At 37.8% G+C, this 20,111-nt stretch overlaps 1 protein-coding gene across 1 annotated transcript in view; it reads left to right on the top strand.

Moving 5' to 3' along the window:
• The window catches only part of tbc1d30 (TBC1 domain family, member 30), a 33,540-nt gene that overhangs the window by 820 nt on the left and 12,609 nt on the right, over positions 1 to 20,111 (top strand). Inside the window, exons 2-5 of the mRNA XM_063006529.1 lie at positions 2,931 to 3,095; positions 15,165 to 15,226; positions 15,353 to 15,418; positions 17,533 to 17,658. Of these exons, the coding sequence (XP_062862599.1) occupies positions 2,931 to 3,095; positions 15,165 to 15,226; positions 15,353 to 15,418; positions 17,533 to 17,658 (419 nt within the window). The remainder of the gene's footprint in view (positions 1 to 2,930; positions 3,096 to 15,164; positions 15,227 to 15,352; positions 15,419 to 17,532; positions 17,659 to 20,111) is intronic.

Below are 20,111 nucleotides of genomic sequence, written 5' to 3'. Positions count from 1 at the left end.
TTAGTGCTACCCACCAAGCCACCCATTTTTTTTTATTTGGGCCTATTGTAGTCTTAATGTGACTCATGAAACAAACAATAAAAAGTAGAATTAAAGCTGTCTTGAACATTTCTTTTCCGTTTCCAAAAAAAAAAAAAAAAACCACTTTGGTTCTAAAAGGTTTCAGCAGATTTGTGTTCTTTGACTGTTGTTTACTTAAACTAGAGACATGAAATGTTTACTATGGAAGTACTTCTGTGAGTCGCTCTGGATAAGAGCGTCTGCTAAATGCAGAAAATGTAAGTGTTAAGTATTAATTAAATGTATATATCAGTAACGTAAGGAAGCAATTTTAAAGTATATGTTGGAAAAATAAGTCACTTCAAACTTTTCTGTACATTTAGATTTTCTGAAACATGGTATTTTTCTGAAACGTGGTATAAGCACAACTGATAAAGACTTTTATTGTGGTTTGATAAGATATTGTATACACTCATTGCAAACACTTTCATGAATTTGAATACCTTTATAAGTTTAGATAATATTATGAAATGTGCTGGGTCAACAATATACATACAGCACAATGAATATTAAGTTATATGCTTTGGCTCACTTTACCTTGATCGGCTGCTTTTAATAGCTATCAACAAGCCGGTGGCAGAACTTTTGCTGGATCTAGAGTTTTCTAGACTTTACCACTGTAGTGTTAGTGTCTCAGTCCAATGGGTACAGTCAGACTAGCTCCATTTATTTATTACACAGAAAAATAACCAGCTGTAGTTAATTATTATTGCTAATGAGAAACTATGATTCCATATAAAGTCAAATTCCATTATTTAGCTTTCTACACCCTCAAAATGATGATCATAATAAATTATTGATAAAGTTGCTAGCATATTTTTGAAACAGCAGATTTGCTTTTTATGTTTTTATTTTAGAAAACCAACAATTTATATTTGTAAATACAACTCATACAACTAAAAATATTACTATATAATATTATATATCTCTTCTTCTTCTTCCTTGGCCTTTGTCCCATTCGGTTGCAGGGATCCACTCTCGGCGGATCATGATCCGCATTGATTTGCCACAATTTTTACGCCGGATGCCCTTCCTGACACAACCCTCCCTATATTTCCGGGCTTGGGACCGGCACTACAATGCACTGGTTTGTGCATCTAGTGGCTAGGTATCTATAAGACAATTCAGTGTCTCCAATTAGCCTGGTGGCATGTCTTTGGACTGTGGGAGGAAACTGGAGCACCCGGAGGAAACCCATGCGGACACGGGGAGAACATGCAAACTCCGCACAGAAAGGACCTGGACCGCCCCACCTGGGGATCGAACCCAGGACCTTCTTGCTGTGAGGCGACAGTGCTACACACTAAGCCACCGTGCCACCCTACTATATAATATTATACAGTATATTCAGCAATTATATATTATTTACATAAATATATTTATATTAATATATTATTTATATACAATATAACTAAAATATATAACTATTCCAATATGTTTTGATTAAATAATATATTTAGACCTAATTTTAAATAAAGTTTAAATTTATGATTTTCACTGCATAATTTCATACAAGTGTTTTTAATAATTTCTAATGGTATTTTAATGAGACAAAAAATGGGTGATTGGTTGGTCCTAAATTGTGTGGTGTAAATAAATTAATATTTCCAAATATAACCCAAAAAGTGTGTGTTTATATTGAAATTTGTAATTTGCTTCGGCATTATCACAAAAGATGTTGGACAAGACATTTATTTTTCAGCATTATAAGTTTATTATAAAATAAATATTTTCAAAACTAAGTTTTGTAGTATGTGAGAAACATTGATACATATATTAAATATACATATATATTAAATTTTGGTTTGACATCAATAAATCAAATTGTACAAGATTTTTATATTTAAATTATTATAAAATCTATATTGTATTTGTATCTGTTTTATTGTATGGAAGAGACACCGATTTTCCTATTTTAAAGTTGGTTTGACATCAATAAATTAAATGATAAACTTATTTAAAATAAATGTATTTATCTGCATATTTAAATTATTATAAATTATTATATTATTGTAATTATTATAAACTAAATCAAACATATTTGTGAGTACTTTTTTATAGTATAGAAGAGACAATGATTTGTGTATTTTAAAGTTGGTTTGACATCAGTAAATCAAATAATAAAAACATTTTTAAGGTTTGTGTGCCCTGTAAACGTTATGAATGCTCCTTGTCTGTTAGTTTTACGACGTTCCCTAACTCCTTAGCAACAGTGGAACCTTGAGCAGGCGTATTGTTTTGGTTTTTCTATAAATAAATAAACTTAATCTTGGATTTGGCATAAAATTGATAACTCGGTAAGAATGTGCCACTTTCTACTATTGAGATGTACTGAAATGCTGAATAAATAACTTTACCACAGTCGGTTAGTTATTGGTTAAAATAATTTTTCATAAATATTTTAAGACATTTTAAGAAATGTGCAATGTATAAGCAGTGAAAATACTTATTTGGCTTCATGATTTTAATATGTGTGAGTCGGTGGCATAGCAGGTCGTGCTGGTATGGTATACAACTCCAGGGACCCAGATTCAGGCCGTCCATGTGGTTACTATTTGTATGAGTTTTCTTTTATTAAAAAACAGAACCTACATTTAATAAATATCTTTTCAGAGAATAGGAATCTATTACACTGCAATTTTAATTTTTACAGACGCTGTACAGCAAAGTTGTTCACGTTTCAGTTTGAATAGGACAATAATGTAAAATGTTATTAACCTCATAACAGTATTAATATTTGTAAGCTATGTCTAGTAACATGAGAATTAATATTTTATGCCTGAAGGACCTTTTGTTTGTAGTTTTGGCTTCAGATTTGCCCAGGCTTTGTAACTTTATGATTTTGACCAGGCTTTGTGTTTTGTTCTCAGATCCAGAGGAGCTGAAGTGGATTATTCAGGAAGTGAATTATCGTATTGGAATTCAGTCAGCAAAACTCATACGGCAGTTGAAAAGGAAGGACCGACTCTTATACAAGCAGCAGAAGAAATCTGACATCGTTACCGCCTGTCTGCAAGCTGTCTCTCCTAAAAGAAGTAATTTTAATCATTTTTTTCTACCTTTCCTTTAATGGTTTTAGCTATTTTTTGCGTTCTTGCACTTGCTATTTTATTACTTCATGTTAAGTTTACATGAGTTCACAAAACTAAACTACCAATTTGGTATGTACATTCAGTGAATATTTTATAAGCTCTAAAAACAAAACAATTGCTCTAAAAGAGCTCCAAAAGTCCTGTGCAGACAAAACTGTTGGATAGACAGGATCCCATAAATAAATTTTATATGACAGACACACAGCTTGTGAGGGCTCTGGCAACATAAGGAAAAAGATTTTTTTTGCCTCATGAAATGAAAACACTTTCATCTGTTCCTGTATTAGGGGTTGCCACATCGGATCATTCTGTTCCGCATACCCGATTTGGCACAGTTTTTTACCCGGGCAGTAGTAGCAGTTGTGGGGTATTCTTGGAGTTCATAGCTTGTTTCTTTGTATAAAGTATGAATTTTCATGAGACTCTGCCACTGACATTATTAGGTATTTGGAAACCCAGTTCCATTTCTTTATCTGAATTTAATTGCCAGTGTAGGTGGTGATCTAAAAGTCTGAAATGAATTTTAGAGCTAAGAGATTACATATTATAATTCAACAAAAAATTTAATGCAGTGGTTTAAATTGTACATTTTTGCTCTAAAAATTAGAGAAATGTATTTTAGCATAGTCTTTGACCTGGAGCTGTTAAAGAAGGATTTGTAGGTATATTATAGAGCTGGGCGGTATGACGGTGCATTTGGTATACCGGCTTTGATTTCTCGTATGGTATGGATTTTTCATATATTGCCATACTGTAGCATAGTTAATACAACAGCTGTAAGCTTTAACAGGCAGCAAATCATATAATACTGTTTGCCGCTAAAAGTGCTATGGAGCGCTGTGCAGATTAGGTGCAGATTAGATACAGCTTACTTGTTAGGTAATGTTAGCATAACAGTGTTAACAGATGAGAGGGGTTTTCTTGATTTGGTGGGAAAAAAATAAACAAAAACAAGCAAAGAAATTAGATTAAAACACTATATACTGTACGGTTTGTCAGGGCACAGTTGTTGCAAAAAAGCAAACGGTTAAGCAAGGTTACTACCCAGGCAAAAGTACTTCAGTTTAATTGCTATACCAATGTTATACCAACAACACCAAGCTGGAAGTGAAGATATATAAAGTTGTCCATTTTTCTACAACAGACCTATGATCAAGTTGTACAATCAGTGGAGTCATACCTCAGTATAACGGGAGAGCTAACGATAATTTTATAATACCTAAATATTATATTAATACAAACATTTTATATATTGCAGCTGTTTCATGCGTACTGATTCCATCATATATTGTGTCATTTTGTGGGGCCAATCAAAGCTTATAGTACTCAAAACCTTCATTATATACATTGTAAAATTGAAAAATGTTTATATACTTAATGTTTATGTACATATAAAACGTCACAGTCATACTAAAAATAAAACATACTGTGATATACCGTGAAACTGTCAGAATATTAAAAAATACAGTGATACAAATTTTTGGTCATGCCACCCAGCCCTAGTATTATTGTTCACAATTTAAGTATAAATCACAAATGGTGAATATCCTAAATATTATATCTTATAATGCAAGAAACACATGATCTAATCCCGAATTCTGTCAAATCCTTAATTCTGTCACATTATGCCACACTGACTTATTTCTTTAAAATAAAACTTTTTCTGGGTTGCCACAATCATAAATGCATCAGTCTTTTAGCCTATTTAATTAACAAGCCTAGTTATTATTAATTTAGGAGAACTAAGCTGTGGTGATTTATTCATACACAGAAGTTAATATACTGAAGGTAAATCAACAGGTCACACTAATAATACAACCAGTCAGTCATTTGAAGACTGAGCCCAGTTAAACAAGTTAAATTAAGTGTATATATACAGTGTATCACAAAAGTGAGTACACCCCTCACATTTCTGCAGATATTTAAGTATATCTTTTCATGGGACAACACTGACAAAATGACACTTTGACACAATGAAAAGTAGTCTGTGTGCAGCTTATATAACAGTGTAAATTTATTCTTCCCTCAAAATAACTCAATATACAGCCATTAATGTCTAAACCACCGGCAACAAAAGTGAGTACACCCCTTAGTGAAAGTTCCTAAAGTGTCAATATTTTGTGTGGCCACCATTATTTCCCAGAACTGCCTTAACTCTCCTGGGCATGGAGTTTACCAGAGCTTCACAGGTTGCCACTGGAATGCTTTTCCACTCCTCCATGACGACATCACGGAGCTGGCGGATATTCGAGACTTTGCGCTCCTCCACCTTCCGCTTGAGGATGCCCCAAAGATGTTCTATTGGGTTTAGGTCTGGAGACATGCTTGGCCAGTCCATCACCTTTACCCTCAGCCTCTTCAATAAAGCAGTGGTCGTCTTAGAGGTGTGTTTGGGGTCATTATCATGCTGGAACACTGCCCTGCGACGCAGTTTCCGGAGGGAGGGGATCATGCTCTGCTTCAGTATTTCACAGTACATATTGGAGTTCATGTGTCCCTCAATGAAATGTAACTCCCCAACACCTGCTGCACTCATGCAGCCCCAGACCATGGCATTCCCACCACCATGCTTGACTGTAGGCATGACACACTTATCTTTGTACTCCTCACCTGATTGCCGCCACACATGCTTGAGACCATCTGAACCAAACAAATTAATCTTGGTCTCATCAGACCATAGGACATCGTTCCAGTAATCCAAGTCCTTTGTTGACATGTCTTCAGCAAACTGTTTGCGGGCTTTCTTGTGTAGAGACTTCAGAAGAGGCTTCCTTCTGGGGTGACAGCCATGCAGACCAATTTGATGTAGTGTGCGGCGTATGGTCTGAGCACTGACAGGCTGACCCCCCACCTTTTCAATCTCTGCAGCAATGCTGACAGCACTCCTGCGCCTATCTTTCAAAGACAGCAGTTGGATGTGACGCTGAGCACGTGCACTCAGCTTCTTTGGACGACCAACGCGAGGTCTGTTCTGAGTGGACCCTGCTCTTTTAAAACGCTGGATGATCTTGGCCACTGTGCTGCAGCTCAGTTTCAGGGTGTTGGCAATCTTCTTGTAGCCTTGGCCATCTTCATGTAGCGCAACAATTCGTCTTTTAAGATCCTCAGAGAGTTCTTTGCCATGAGGTGCCATGTTGGAACTTTCAGTGACCAGTATGAGAGAGTGTGAGAGCTGTACTACACACCTGCTCCCTATGCACACCTGAGACCTAGTAACACTAACAAATCACATGACATTTTGGAGGGAAAATGACAAGCAGTGCTCAATTTGGACATTTATGGGTGTAGTCTCTTAGGGGTGTACTCACTTTTGTTGCCGGTGGTTTAGACATTAATGGCTGTATATTGAGTTATTTTGAGGGAAGAATAAATTTACACTGTTATATAAGCTGCACACAGACTACTTTTCATTGTGTCAAAGTGTCATTTTGTCAGTGTTGTCCCATGAAAAGATATACTTAAATATCTGCAGAAATGTGAGGGGTGTACTCACTTTTGTGATACACTGTATATACACACTACCATTACCACTATTCCAACTCACAGTAGTAAAAAATTGTTTAATAAGGCATTTAAAGAATATTCAGTAGGAATAACACAGCAGGCCATATTAAATATGTTTGCTCAAAATATTTTCACTGTATCCACATGCAGCATGACAGCTCAGCAGGTAAGTATAATGTGGTGAATTAAGCTTTGCATGATTTAATTGTAATTGTTTTCAAGTAGTGTGTGTGTAAGAGAGTACCAAAAGGGGAATATGTTGCTTATCTTTCTCAGTGTTCGCATGCGAGTAAAGTATGTTCAGTTTTTGAGTTGATGTTCAAGTAACTCTTAATATAATTTGCTATATGCAGAGGTTGGACACCTGACCATGAGCTTGGACATCCCATTGTACATACTGTACGTTTGATGCAATGTACTTTAATTAAGTCTTTGTATTTTATTTTCACTAGTTTTTGTATTAGACAGTATTAGACCGTTCATCATGATCTGGGTCTGGTTTAACAGGAAATATTGATTTATTTTTTTATTATTTTGTGTTATTATTATTTACTTTCTTGCTGTCCTGATTTTTGGCTATTAGGTTTGTTTAAAATAATATGTAAAATATGTTTGTGTAATAAAATATGATAGTGGAGGTTCATACATATTTTAAATCAAATTAACTTTATTCTAATTAAATAATCAGTCTTGGTAAATAGAAGTAAGCTACCATTTTCCTACACATATTTTAGCATTATCTTTTAAAATAATAACCCAACTGCCGGTGTCTTTAGCGCAGCACTTAAGTATTATTTACAAAAATGTTAGGTAAAACAACATTGAAAAAACTGAGAATTGTGCATGTTCTCCTTATGTTTGCATGGTTTTCCCTCAGGTACTCCAGTTTTCTTCAGTATACCAAAACATACAGAATGTGGAGTGGTGGCTCTAAATTGCCCCTGGTGTGAGTAAATAAGTGAGTGTGTGAAGCAGTCTTTCCAGGGTACATTTCTGCCCTGTATTACAGTCACACCAGACCCTCCACGACCCTGACCTGAATAAATCAGTTATTAAAGATGATTAAAGGAGTGTTGGGTTGCAGTCAATAAGGCTATGCTAGGCTAGCTTAAGGTCTCAAATTGACCTAAATGGGTTGTTTTATCGCAGCAGATTTTGAGTGGACTTTGGTTGAGTTTATAGGATAGTATTATAGTATAATGCCCGTTATGTTAGTTCTGGGCATTTTAATGCCTACTCGGGTTGCGTTTACCTATCCTGAGGCTCGTCCCCGTTAGATCTCTGTACACTTAATCGATTTCTATCCTCCCCCAACGATACTGCTACGTGAACGCGCAGAGCGCGCACCCGTCTGTAGACACCTTGGTCTCCTCATATCGCGGCTCGTTTTCTGTAATAAAGCGAAACATTTTTGATCATTTCTTCTAACGCGGATGGATTTTATTAATGATGGAGGATAAGATGTGCTGGGATGAATGAATACACGGTGCTGCGGGTGAAAATCATGAGCGGTGACATTACTGGAGAGATTGAATAACTCGCCATCTTCATCCCACTGAGGCTGCGGACATTATTGTTACTGCGCTCCATAAACGCGCAGAGATCTGGAGCTGAGAGGAGCGCAGGGTAACGGATCTGAGCCGGATAGGTTGTGACTGGCTTTTTGTTCGTGGGATCTTGATTTGCTCCTCTGCAGATGAAGCAGGACAGGCTGGTCGCCTCTAAACGGGCCCGAGTTTGTTTAAAGCGCCAGAGTTCCGCTAGCGGAGTGAGTAACATCATCAGCAATGTGCTGAAGAAACGCAACGGAATCTCCCGCAGTGCTCCACGGCTTCTCTGCACCCTGGAGCCAGGTCACTACTCACACATCCAAAGATTATTCTTATTATTGTCATTATTATTATTATTATCATCATCAAAATAACAATATAATGTGAGTTAATAACATATAAATATAATTATAAAATCATGCAACGTATTTAAAATAATGTTCTTAGTATTTGAAGATGAGCTCAAATGCACAGAAAATGTTGTATTATTAGTCATCATCATCATCGCCTACTACCCCTCCTTTGTATTTTTTTTGTACTAATATTTGTATAAGACAGCTTTTTTGTGTTATTATTATTATTTACTTTTTTTTTTACTGTCCTGATTTTTGGCTATTGGCCATGTAAAAGGGTTCATACATATTTTGAGTGAAATGAACTTTGACCTAATGAAGTCTGTGCGAATAATGCTCTGTCAATCAGTCTTGGTAAATGGTAGTAAGCTGGTAGTTAGGTGAAAAACATATTGGCACTCTAGGTTCAATTCATGCATGTTTTGCATGTTCTCCTTTAGTGTGCATGGTGCAGGTACTCCACTTTTCTTCAGTATACCAAAACATACAGAATGTGGACTAGTGGCTATAAATTGGCCCTGGTGTGAGCGAGTAATTAAGCGAGTGTGTGAAGCCCTGCAATACGTTACCAGCCTTTTTCAGGGTACATTTCTGCCCTGTATTACCGAGTTGCAGCAGACCCTCCACGACCATGACCTGAATAAAGCAGTTATTAAAAATTATTAAACAAGTGTTGGGTTGCATTCAGTCAATAAGGCTATGCTAGGCTAGCTTAAGGTCTCAAATTGACCTAAATTGGTTATTTTATCACAGCAGATTTTGAGTGAACTTGAATAGCAGGGGCGGCTCGTTCCTTAGGGCGATTGGGCGACGCACCACCAAAGGGCTGTGGCTGTTCTGGACAGTCTCTTGCCTCTGAATATCGTCCAATCAGCGTCGAGTTGTGTTCCGTACAGTACCGCCCTTTTTGGATTGCTCTCATAGACTCTCATGTTCAGGCTCTTTTTTTTTTTAACTGCAGGCGCTGCAATACAATCTGAATGGGTTCCGAGAGGGCTAGCACTTACGTGCTTGCGTCACACGTAACCTGGTGTTGCGATCTCGTCACCATGACTACCATCACCTCAGTTCAGAGCAACTCCATCGTGCCATTAAGGGAAATGCCGTTCAGTCATAGTAGTAATCAGGATAAATTAGCAACTAAAGAATTAGGGCCACCCCTGGGGTCATCATCATCATCGCCTACTACCCCTCCTGGGGCATAAGCCGCCGATAAGAGATCTCCAGGCATCTCGGTCTTGGGCTTTCCGCTCCAGCTGGTTCCAGGTGTACCCAATTCTTTTGGTGTCAGCATCAAGGTCTCGGCGCCACGTGTTTCTGGGCCGTCCTCTGTTCCTATTTCCTTGGGGGTTCCAGGTCAGTGCTTGCTTGGTGATGTTGGAGGCTGGCTTGCGCAGCGTGTGACCGACCCATCTCCAGCGCCGTCTCAGGATCTCGTCTTTTGCAGGAAGCTGGTTGGTTCTCTGCCAAAGGTCCTGGTTGCTGATTGTGTTTGGCCAACGGATCCGGAGAGTCTTCCGCAGACATGAGTTGATGAATGTCTGTACTTTCTTTATCGTTGCCACTGTTGTCCTCCATGTTTCTGCTCCATATAACAGGACCGACTTGACGTTAGAGTTAAAGAGCCTGATCTTCGTTTGCAGAGTCAGGTCCCTGGAGTTCCATACGTTCTTCATCTGTATGAATGCTGCCCTTGCTTTGCCTTTTCTGGCTTGTATTATTAGTAGTAATTCAATATTCCTCAACAGCAGTATCCTGGTCTGGGTTGTGGTGGGTATGGTTCCACTGGGAAACTGTGGGCGCAAGGCAGGAGTACCCTGCACAGGGCGTCATCTATCACAGGGCTTTGGCCACCCCTCCTCTCTTTAGATGCAGCATATCTTGTCTGTGTTGACGCCCAAACGGCTGATAGCACCGCTGAGATTTGAGCCTGGTGGGCTAATGTAATAATGTAATAGTATAAACAACATTTACATTTTTGGCATTTGGCAGACGCTTTAATTCAAAGGGACTTACAGTACTGCGACAGTATATAGTGTAAGCAATTGAAGTTTAAGGGTTGCTCAAGGGCCCAACAGTGACAACCTGGCATTGGTGGGGCTTGAACCAGCAACCTTTTGATTACTACTCGTGTACATTAACCGCTAGGCTACAACTAGTGTCTACGACACAGACGAATATCTGAAAACAAGGTACAAATGAGCATTATTACAAAAGATGCAAAGAATCAGGAAAACATTATCAGTGGTCTTGTGTAAGTGGTGAGTTTGTAATTCTTCATGCAATTTATGCAATTTATGCAAAGTAAATACAGACATTAGACTGTACAGATAGAAGGTGGAATTTCACACCACTGAGAGATTGGGTTACAGATCTAACATGATTAAATCTCTCTAACATGATTAAATCTCAGAGATAAAATTATCAGGAACTTTGAATTTGATCTGAGTTCATATGTTGGTGTATAGTTGTGGATTGATACTTGAACGTTGTTGTTTTTTAAATGTTGTAATTTTCTGGTATTTTATAGTAGAAATCTGCTGAATCAGTTAGTTGATGTGATGGTCAGGAGAAATATTTGTGTGGGTGAAAGATTGTGTCTTCGTGAAGGTGGTTAGAAAAAATCTGAAATAGAAATTTAAGAAAAAAGGAGGAAAAAGCTTTATAAAAGCTTTTTTGCTGCAGCAATGGCTTTTTTTTATGGCTTTTATTTATTAGGATTTTAATGTAATGTTACACTTTGGTTCCATTCATGACAGGACAGGTATTTACATGTTAAACATGATTTATCAGTTAAGCTCAATGTCAAACACCATCATGGGCAATTTTGTATCTCCAATTCACCTAACTTACTTCTCTTTGGACTGTGGGAGAAAACCGAAGCTCCCAACGGCTAACCCATGCAGGCACGAGGAGAACATGCAAACTCCACACAACAAAGACCCAGACCACTCTATCTGGGAATCGAACACAGGACCCATTCACTGTGAGGCAACAATGCTGCCCAGCAAGTCACAGCAATTTTATTTGATTCTTGATTCTTATGATTTTGGGTGGCATGGTGGCTCAGTGGGTAGCACTGTCACCTGACATCAAAAAGGTCCTGGGTTAGATCCCCAGGTGGGGTGGCCCAGGTCCTTTCTATGTGGAGTTTACATGTTCACCCCTTGTAGAACTCAGAAAGGACCTGGACCACCCCACCTGGGGATCGAACCCAGGACCTTCTTGCTGTAAGGTGACAGTGCTACCCACTTAGCCACTGTGCGAATTGGAGATACAAAATTATCCATGATACTGTTTGACATTAAAATTTGATTATTGATGAATTGATGAATAAATCGAGATAATTAAGTGGTGGCCACGACTTAATAAGGTGTGGGAACGAGATAATTAAGTCGTGGCCACCACTTAATTATCTCGTTCCCACCTGTTGAGTTAATAAGGTGTGGACATGCATTATTTTATTTTTTGGGGGGGGCAGGTTCACCTACAGCAGCACTGTGTTTCTGTCCATGTGTTTTTGATGGTAATGTGTAACACTGGGGTTTTTACTGGCGGGGGCAGTAGGACTGAACATACAATACACAGCTCATGTTAATTCCCTACACACTGAACTGTGAGCAGGAGAAACGCTTTTAATGTAAATAAATAGTAGTAGTTCTGGTGATTTTAATCTTGTAGCAGGTGGCCATGACTGAGACTACAGCAGGTTTGTGTTTTATGTATTGTGGAGGAAATTAGGAGGTTTTGATCAGTAAATCAGTGCGCGTTGGTAACTTGGTTCACTTTATTGTCGTGTTTAGGTAAATAACGATGTGAACAGGTTTATCAACGACAGCTTACTTTTGTTTTATGTGTATAATCGCGTACAATAATTAAAGTAACTTTATTATAGTAACCTGTGGACCAGTTTGAGTTTCAGCACCATGGAAAGTCGGACAGCAGCCGACATGAAAAGAAACGCAATTTCCGGGTTTTCTTATAGCGCTAGCATTAGCATAGTAGCATTAGCATTTCATTTCTAAAGGTGCACTTATTAATAATAGTAAAAATAAGTAATACCACATTTAAAGTCCAGTTACATGTTTGATAGTGATACTTGCATTGTTGCATGTAGACCAAACCGTAACATATTAACCTTTTGATGCCTTTATAAAGGATTCACAATGCTAACTGTTGTGTTTAGAATTCCAAACAGACCTGATGACCTGATTTAACTGTTTTACTTCTTCTTTTACCTACCAATATATACTGATCAGCCATAACATTAAAACCACCTCCTTGTTTCTACACTCACTGTCCATTTTATCAGCTCCACTTACCATATAGGAGCACTTTGTAGTTCTGCAATTACTGACTGCTTTGTAAATCTGCTTTCACCCTGTTCTTTAATGGTCAGGACCCCCACAGGACCACCACAGAGCAGGTATTATTTGGGTGGTGGATCATTCTCAGCACTGCAGTGACACTGACATGGTGGTGGTGGTGTGTTAGTGTGTGTTGTGCTGGTATGAGTGGATCAGACACAGCAGCACTGCTGGAGTTTTAAAATACCGTGTCCACTCACTGTCCACTCTATTAGATACTCCTACCTAGTTGGTTCACCTTGTAGATGTAAAGTCAGAGACGATCGCTCATCTATTGCTGCTGTTTGAGTTGGTCATCTTCTAGACCTTCATCAGTGGTCACAGAATGCTGCCCACAGGGCACTGTTGGCTGGATATTTTTGGTTGCTGGACCTCCATCAGCGCTGCTGTGTCCTAATCACTCATACCAGCATAACACACACTAACACACCACCACCATGTCATTGTCACTGCAGTGCTGAAAATGATCCACGACCTAAATAATACCTGCTCTGTAGTGGTGCTGGGGGAGTCCTGACCATTGAAGAACAGCATGAAAGGGGGCTAACAAATCATGCAGAGAAATAGATGGATTACAGTCAGTAAATGTAGAACACTGTAAGCCCGGATAAGTTCAATCTACTTAAAACATTTGAGGAAACCGGTTGCCTTAAAAAAGTTAAGTAATGTATAATGAAAACTTGAGTTAGCATAACTTAAAACATTAAGTTATTACACCTAAAAGGCAAGTTGATTAAACTTTATTTTTTTGGCTATACCAACTGCTTTTCCCAATAATTCTACTTATTATCTTGAGCTCAATGGACAAAAATATTGATTTCTTCTTAGTTTTCATGTTAATTACGTTAAATATCAATAAGAAATGTTTATAGAAAAACAAACAGAATAATAACATTATTTTTCTTTATTTCACTTCAGAAGTATTTACTTAAAATACAATATGTCAAGAAAACATCTTAAAAACTGTATATAAAGTTTTGATGAAACACAAACAGCTCTTCATAGAAACCATGAACCTGTACTCAGTTTCACACAGCAAGCTGATTTCTTAACGTTTGGCTGCAGTTCTCTAAAACAAAACAAAGAAACAAGAAACAGAAGTATTAATATCAACATTAATACCATTCATTTAAAGATTAAAATAAAGCAAGTCAGCACACTCTTTGCTTCGTATGAAGGCTAGCATGCTAGCATGTAGCCTAAACACGGCAAATAAAGCAGTGCTGTTTGATTATACAACACTTGATTTGATTGATACAACACTTACCAAAATTGGACGGAAGATGAAAAAGTCCCATCAGACTGGTGTACATGCTACTCAAAAATAGCATAATGAGTAAGAAAATGTTTGTCCATTTAGTTTAACAAAGGTTCCACTTCACAAAAGACAAGTTTACTTTTGCAAAAAGCCTTAAATGAAAAGTAAAAAGTAATTTGCAACAACAGGTTACAAAAGTTAAAACAAATGGCTACCTGAACACAAGAAAATCATTTTTGCCTGATTCACCAACAGCGAGCTGAAAAAAGGCGGACTTACATGTAAATGGTGGGCGTTTTTCTGTTTAATTACCTTAACTTAACTTTTTTAAGTTAATCTAATAGAAAAGTATTTTTTTTTTGTTTAGTAAACTTAAATCTTTTAGCACATTTAAATGTGTACTCAAATGAGTACATTGTGCTCTGCATTTTTTAGTAGAGCAAAAAAACCTAAATAATTTATGTAAGTTGTACTAAAAATGTTTGATTAGATATAAAGTCCGGGCTAACAGTGAACTACAAAGTGCTTCTATATGGTAAGTGGAGCTGATAAAATGGACAGTGAGTGTAAACAGCAGAGGTCTAAACAGCATAGCATGATACCACATTGAAATCTGAATTGAGATTTACCAGCCTCGAAAGGCTTTCAAAGCCATTGCCAAGGCTCTGAGACTCCAATAAACCACAGTGAGAGCAATCATTAACAAATAGAGAGAACTGGAACTGGAGTATTGGTGGGCCCACCTAAATTTCCCCAAGCCAATCTCAGGGCCTTAGCTCTTAGATGCATTTAGAAACAATTGTAATATTTTTTTCTAATACAACAACTTGTGTAAAACTAACAATTTTGTAGTAAGATTTGTTTTTCCTTCATTGATGAGGCTTTACCTTTTTGATCAAAAGGTATACCTTCTGTAACCTAACTTGTTAGGCTTATTAATTCACTTTGAAAATGACTCTTGGTTCACTTTTTCTCAACAGGGGTGGATACTAGGTTGAAGTTTACTCTTGAACCATCTCTTGGCAAAAATGGCTTTCAACAGGTAGGTGATCTAATATCACATGCGTTTGCCACCCTTGCTTCTTAATATCTTTATTATACACATTACACATACAAAGTTTTCTTTTTCTTTGTAATTAAAAACTGTTCTTTAATGTGTGCTCTATAGTGGTATGATGCCCTCAAGGCAGTGGCCAGACTCCCAACTGGCATCCCAAAAGAGTGGAGGAAGAGGGTATGTTTACATCTGCTTTTTTGTATGTACAGTTCAGTTTGTAAGTAGTTCGTAGGGTTCAGAATCGTAAGACTAAGGAATGTGAACATAACAATGGATATGAAATTAACCAAGCACATGTTCAAAGTAGTCACATATTCAAAGGATATACAGTGGGGCCAAAAAGTATTTCGTCAGCCACTGATTGTGAAAGTTCTCCTACTTAGAAAGATGAGAGAGGTCTGTAATTTTCATCATAGGTACACTTCAACTATGAGAGACAAAATGAGAAAAAAAATCCAGGAAATCACATTGTATGAATTTTATTTTAGGATTTTATTTGGTCACCCACAAACAAGCAAGATTTCTGGCTCTCACAGACCGGTAACTTCTTCTGTCCTCCACTCATTACCTGTATTAATGGCACCTGTTTGACCTCGTTATCTGTATAAAAGACACCTGTCCACAGCCTCAAACAGTCAGACTCCAAACTCAACCATGGCCAAGACCAAAGAGCTGTCGAAGGACACCAGGAAGAAAATTGTAGACCTGCACCAGGCTGGGAAGAGTGAATCTACAATAGGCAAGCAGGTTGGTGTGAATAAATCAACTGTGGGAGCAATTGTAAGAAAATGGAAGACATACCAAGACCATTGATAATCTCCCTCGATCTGGGGCACCACGCAAGATCTCATCCCGTGGGGTCAAAATGATCATGATAACGGTGAGCAAAAATCCCAGAACTACACGGAGGGACCTGATGAATGACCTGCAGAGAGCTGGGACCAAAGTAACAAAGGCTACCATCAGTAACACACTACGCCGAGAGGGACTCAAATCCTGCAGTTCCAGGCGTGTCCCCCTGCTTAAGCCAGTACATGTCCAGGCCCGTCTGAAGTTTGCCAGAGAGCATATGGATGATCCAGAAGAGGATTAGGAGAATATCATGTGGTCAGATGAAACCAAAATGGAACTTTTTGGTAAAAACTCAACTCGTCGTGTTTGGAGGAAGAAGAATGCTGAGTTGCATCCCAAGAACACCATACCTACTGTGAAGCATGGGGGTGGAAACATCATGCTTTGGGGCTGTTTTTATGCAAAGGGGACAGGACGACGCTGATCCGTGTTAAGGGAAGAATGAACGGGGCCATGTATCGTGAGATTTTAAGCCAAAACCTCCTTCCATCAGTGAGAGCATTGAAGATGGAACGTGGCTGGGTCTTCCAGCATGACAATGATCTTAAACACACCACTCGGGCAACGAAGGAGTGGCTCCGTAAAAAGCATTTCAAGGTCCTGGAGTGGCCTAGCCAGTCTCCAGACCTCAACCCCATAGAAAATTTGTGGAGGGAGTTGAAAGTCCGTGTTGCCCAGCGACAGCCCCAAAACATCACTGCTCTAGAGGAGATCTGCATGGAGGAATGGGCCAAAATACCAGCTACAGTGTGTGCAAACCTGGTGAAGACTTACAGGAAACGTTTGACCTCTGTCATTGCCAACAAAGGTTATGTTACAAAGTATTAAGTTGAACTTTTGTTATTGAGCAAAGACTTATTTTCCACCATAATTTACAAATAAATTCTTTAAAAATCCTACAACGTGATTTCCTGGATTTTTTTTCTCATTTTGTCTCTCATAGTTGAAGTGTACCTATGATGAAAATTACAGACCTCTCTCATATTTTTAAGTAGGAGAACTTGCACAATCAGTGGCTGACTAAATACATTATACCACTGTATACCTGTCTGTTTGAAAATCTGAGTCTCTCACCATTTTCAAAATACAATCAAAGAACCTCTGTACTTAGCACTTAAGCTGAGAACTAACATGCACTTTCTAACCTAATTATAGCTTCTTATTTATTGTATCCATGGACTGTTGTTTACTTAAATTGGTTTAGGAAAAATGGGTAAAACTGGTCATAAGAAACCTGTTGGAAAGGAATTTATAAAGCATTATAAATCGACACATGTAAACACACTTTTTGTCATTGTTCAGTTACTTACAAAGTGCACTGTATAATATTAAATGAAACACTCTTATGTTGTGTGTGTGTGTGTGTGTGTTTAGTAACATCCAAGTATAATCTAAAGAGCAATTTAAGTGTAATCTCTCTTTGGTTTGTTTGGTGTTAGGTTTGGTTAACCTTAGCTGATCAGTACCTTCATAGCATCTCCATAGACTGGGAGAAGACCATGAGATTTGCTTTTAATGAGCGCAGCAATCCAGATGATGACTCTCTAGGAATTCAGATAGTAAAGGTAATCAGTATGTTTACTGTAATAATGTATCACTATTTACTGCTTTTTTTCATAACCATGTTAAAATGATGACATAAAGCTATGAATTTCTTTATATATATTTTTTAATCACTGGTGTTACTCCTGTTTCCTCCATGTGTGTTAAAACCTTCTGTCTTTCTGTTGAAGATAGTTGGGTAGTTCCTTAAAATATAAATGAAAAAAAAATTTTTACGAGGGTAATGTACATATACAACAGATTTTCTTTGCAACTTTATTACTGCTGACCACTGTATAATTCCGCTGAACTAAGTAAACCATGGGCGGCACGGTGGCTAAGTGGGTAGCACTGTCGCCTCACAGCAAAAAGGTCCTGAGTTTGATCCCCAGGCGTGTGGTCCGGGTCCTTTCTGTGCAGAGTTTGCATGTTCTCCCCGTGTCTGTGTGGGCTTCCTCCGGGAGCACCGGTTTCCTCCCACAGTCCAAAAACATGCAGTCAGGTTAATTGGAGACACTGAATTGCCCTGCGATGGACTGGCACCCCATCCAGGATATTACTGTGCGCCTTGCGCCCATTGAAAAGCTGGGATAGGCTCCAGCACCCCCCCGTGACCCTGATTGGATAAGCGGTTAAGACAGAGAGTGAGTGAGTGTAGAAGTAAATGATTTAAGCATCAGTTCTGTATTTCAAATATAATACACTATAACCTGTTTGACTGAAGAAACATGACATTAGTAGGATAAATTCTGGGCCAGTCATTGTCCTTTAACCAACATTTTGGCAGTCTAATGGACTAATAGGACAAGCCAATTATGGATATTTTAAATGCAAATAATATTATTGCTAAAATAATATAAAGCACAAACCATTACCTAATAACACCAGTGATGCTATTTGTGACAACATACTGTAAGATATTTCTTTTATAAAATACAATCAGCTTATTACTGTCAAGCAAAACAAAATCATTTATAGTTTAAGGATTTTCAAATTATATTTAAGGATGAGATTTGTATTGAATTATACTGCTCTTTTATAATCCTTATTTCAGCCCTGAAATAGGCTGATTATACACATTAATTTACCTGTTTGAAATTACATCTAATATCAAATACAATAGAAAATATGTTTCTTAGTAGAAAAAGCACAAGCATTTTAAAAATGATTTTCAGACTGCAGTAATATGAGATGATGATTACAGGCTAAAATAGAGCTCAGGTACATGCAGCTAAATGCAGTGAGTAGATCTGCCCTGCTGAGATATGTAATGGTGTAAAGTGGAATCAGTCGACTTGAATGTCAAGTGGCACAGCAGGATGTTTGCTCTGCACACGTCAGCTCTAAGTGCGTAGTGGAATAAAGGTGGTGGCTATGCTCTCACTTTTGTAAGCAAAGCATCAGTAAATCATCATAATTTCTGATAAAGAAAGTCTGTCATGGTGTCTATAGGATTAGAAAATTATTTTCCTATGTTTTTTAATTTACATAGTTGCATACAGAGTTGGATAGAGAAGTCAACAATTTTACAGCAAAATACTTTTACCTAAGTGTCATTCAAATAATCTTAAGAGTAAGAAAGTATCAATAAAAAAAAAAAAAATAAGTAAAGCGATATACTGGATCAAGTTTCAGAATAAGCAGTGTTTTATGATAAAGTATTTATTTTAAATACTTCTAATACACAAATAACAAATAATTTCAGACAAATGTAGATTTAATCAACTTTATTATATTTTACAGGCAGCATGCACAGCTTCTGGCATTTTATGATAAACTTACTTATAGACTGGTATTATTCATGGTTCCTGGGGGAAGAGGTACTTTTAAAAAAAGGGTTTTTGAAAGAATTAAAAAATTATTGGAACAAATTGTATTTAAATAATATAAAAGTAAATTGCTGCACTAAAAGGTCACAATGTTTTTTTTATTAGTTGGAGAAAAAATATGAAGTGCACATATGAATGTGTGAACTGTGCCACTGAATCACTGTTTTGTCATGAATAATGTGTAAGCTATAGTCCACCTCATCTCAGAATAAAATCAGTAATGTAATGTGATCTCATCAAGATTTTACAAAGATGTAATGGATCTAAACATTAATCAAACAGGGTAACAGGAAACACATGGCTTAATGTCTATACATTTTTCAAATAAGGACTGAAAAGTAACCCCATTAAAACTGCTTTTGGGTGCTTTTGGATATTCCGCTAGCCACCGGTCGGCTGGGCTCCATCTAGCAGGCATAATAGGCAGTGCCTGCAGCAGACACGTTTCTGCTAGGGCGGGATGACCAGACTATGTGTCTTCAAACGCTGTGTAAGGACTCTGATTAGAGGATAGAGAGGCACCTGTGCAGAGTACATGGGTGAAACAGGGTTCTGCTAGGAGCTGCGCACGGGTCGGGGGAGGCGTGAGCTGCAGTATACCCACCTTGACTGCATTTAGGGATCCCCCAGCAGCGGAAGACAAATTA

This window comes from Trichomycterus rosablanca, chromosome 1, assembly GCF_030014385.1.
Source record: "Trichomycterus rosablanca isolate fTriRos1 chromosome 1, fTriRos1.hap1, whole genome shotgun sequence".
Lineage (NCBI taxonomy): Eukaryota > Metazoa > Chordata > Actinopteri > Siluriformes > Trichomycteridae > Trichomycterus > Trichomycterus rosablanca.
The sequence above is the reverse complement of the archived record's forward strand: the minus strand, read 5'-3'. Positions and strand labels throughout refer to the sequence as shown.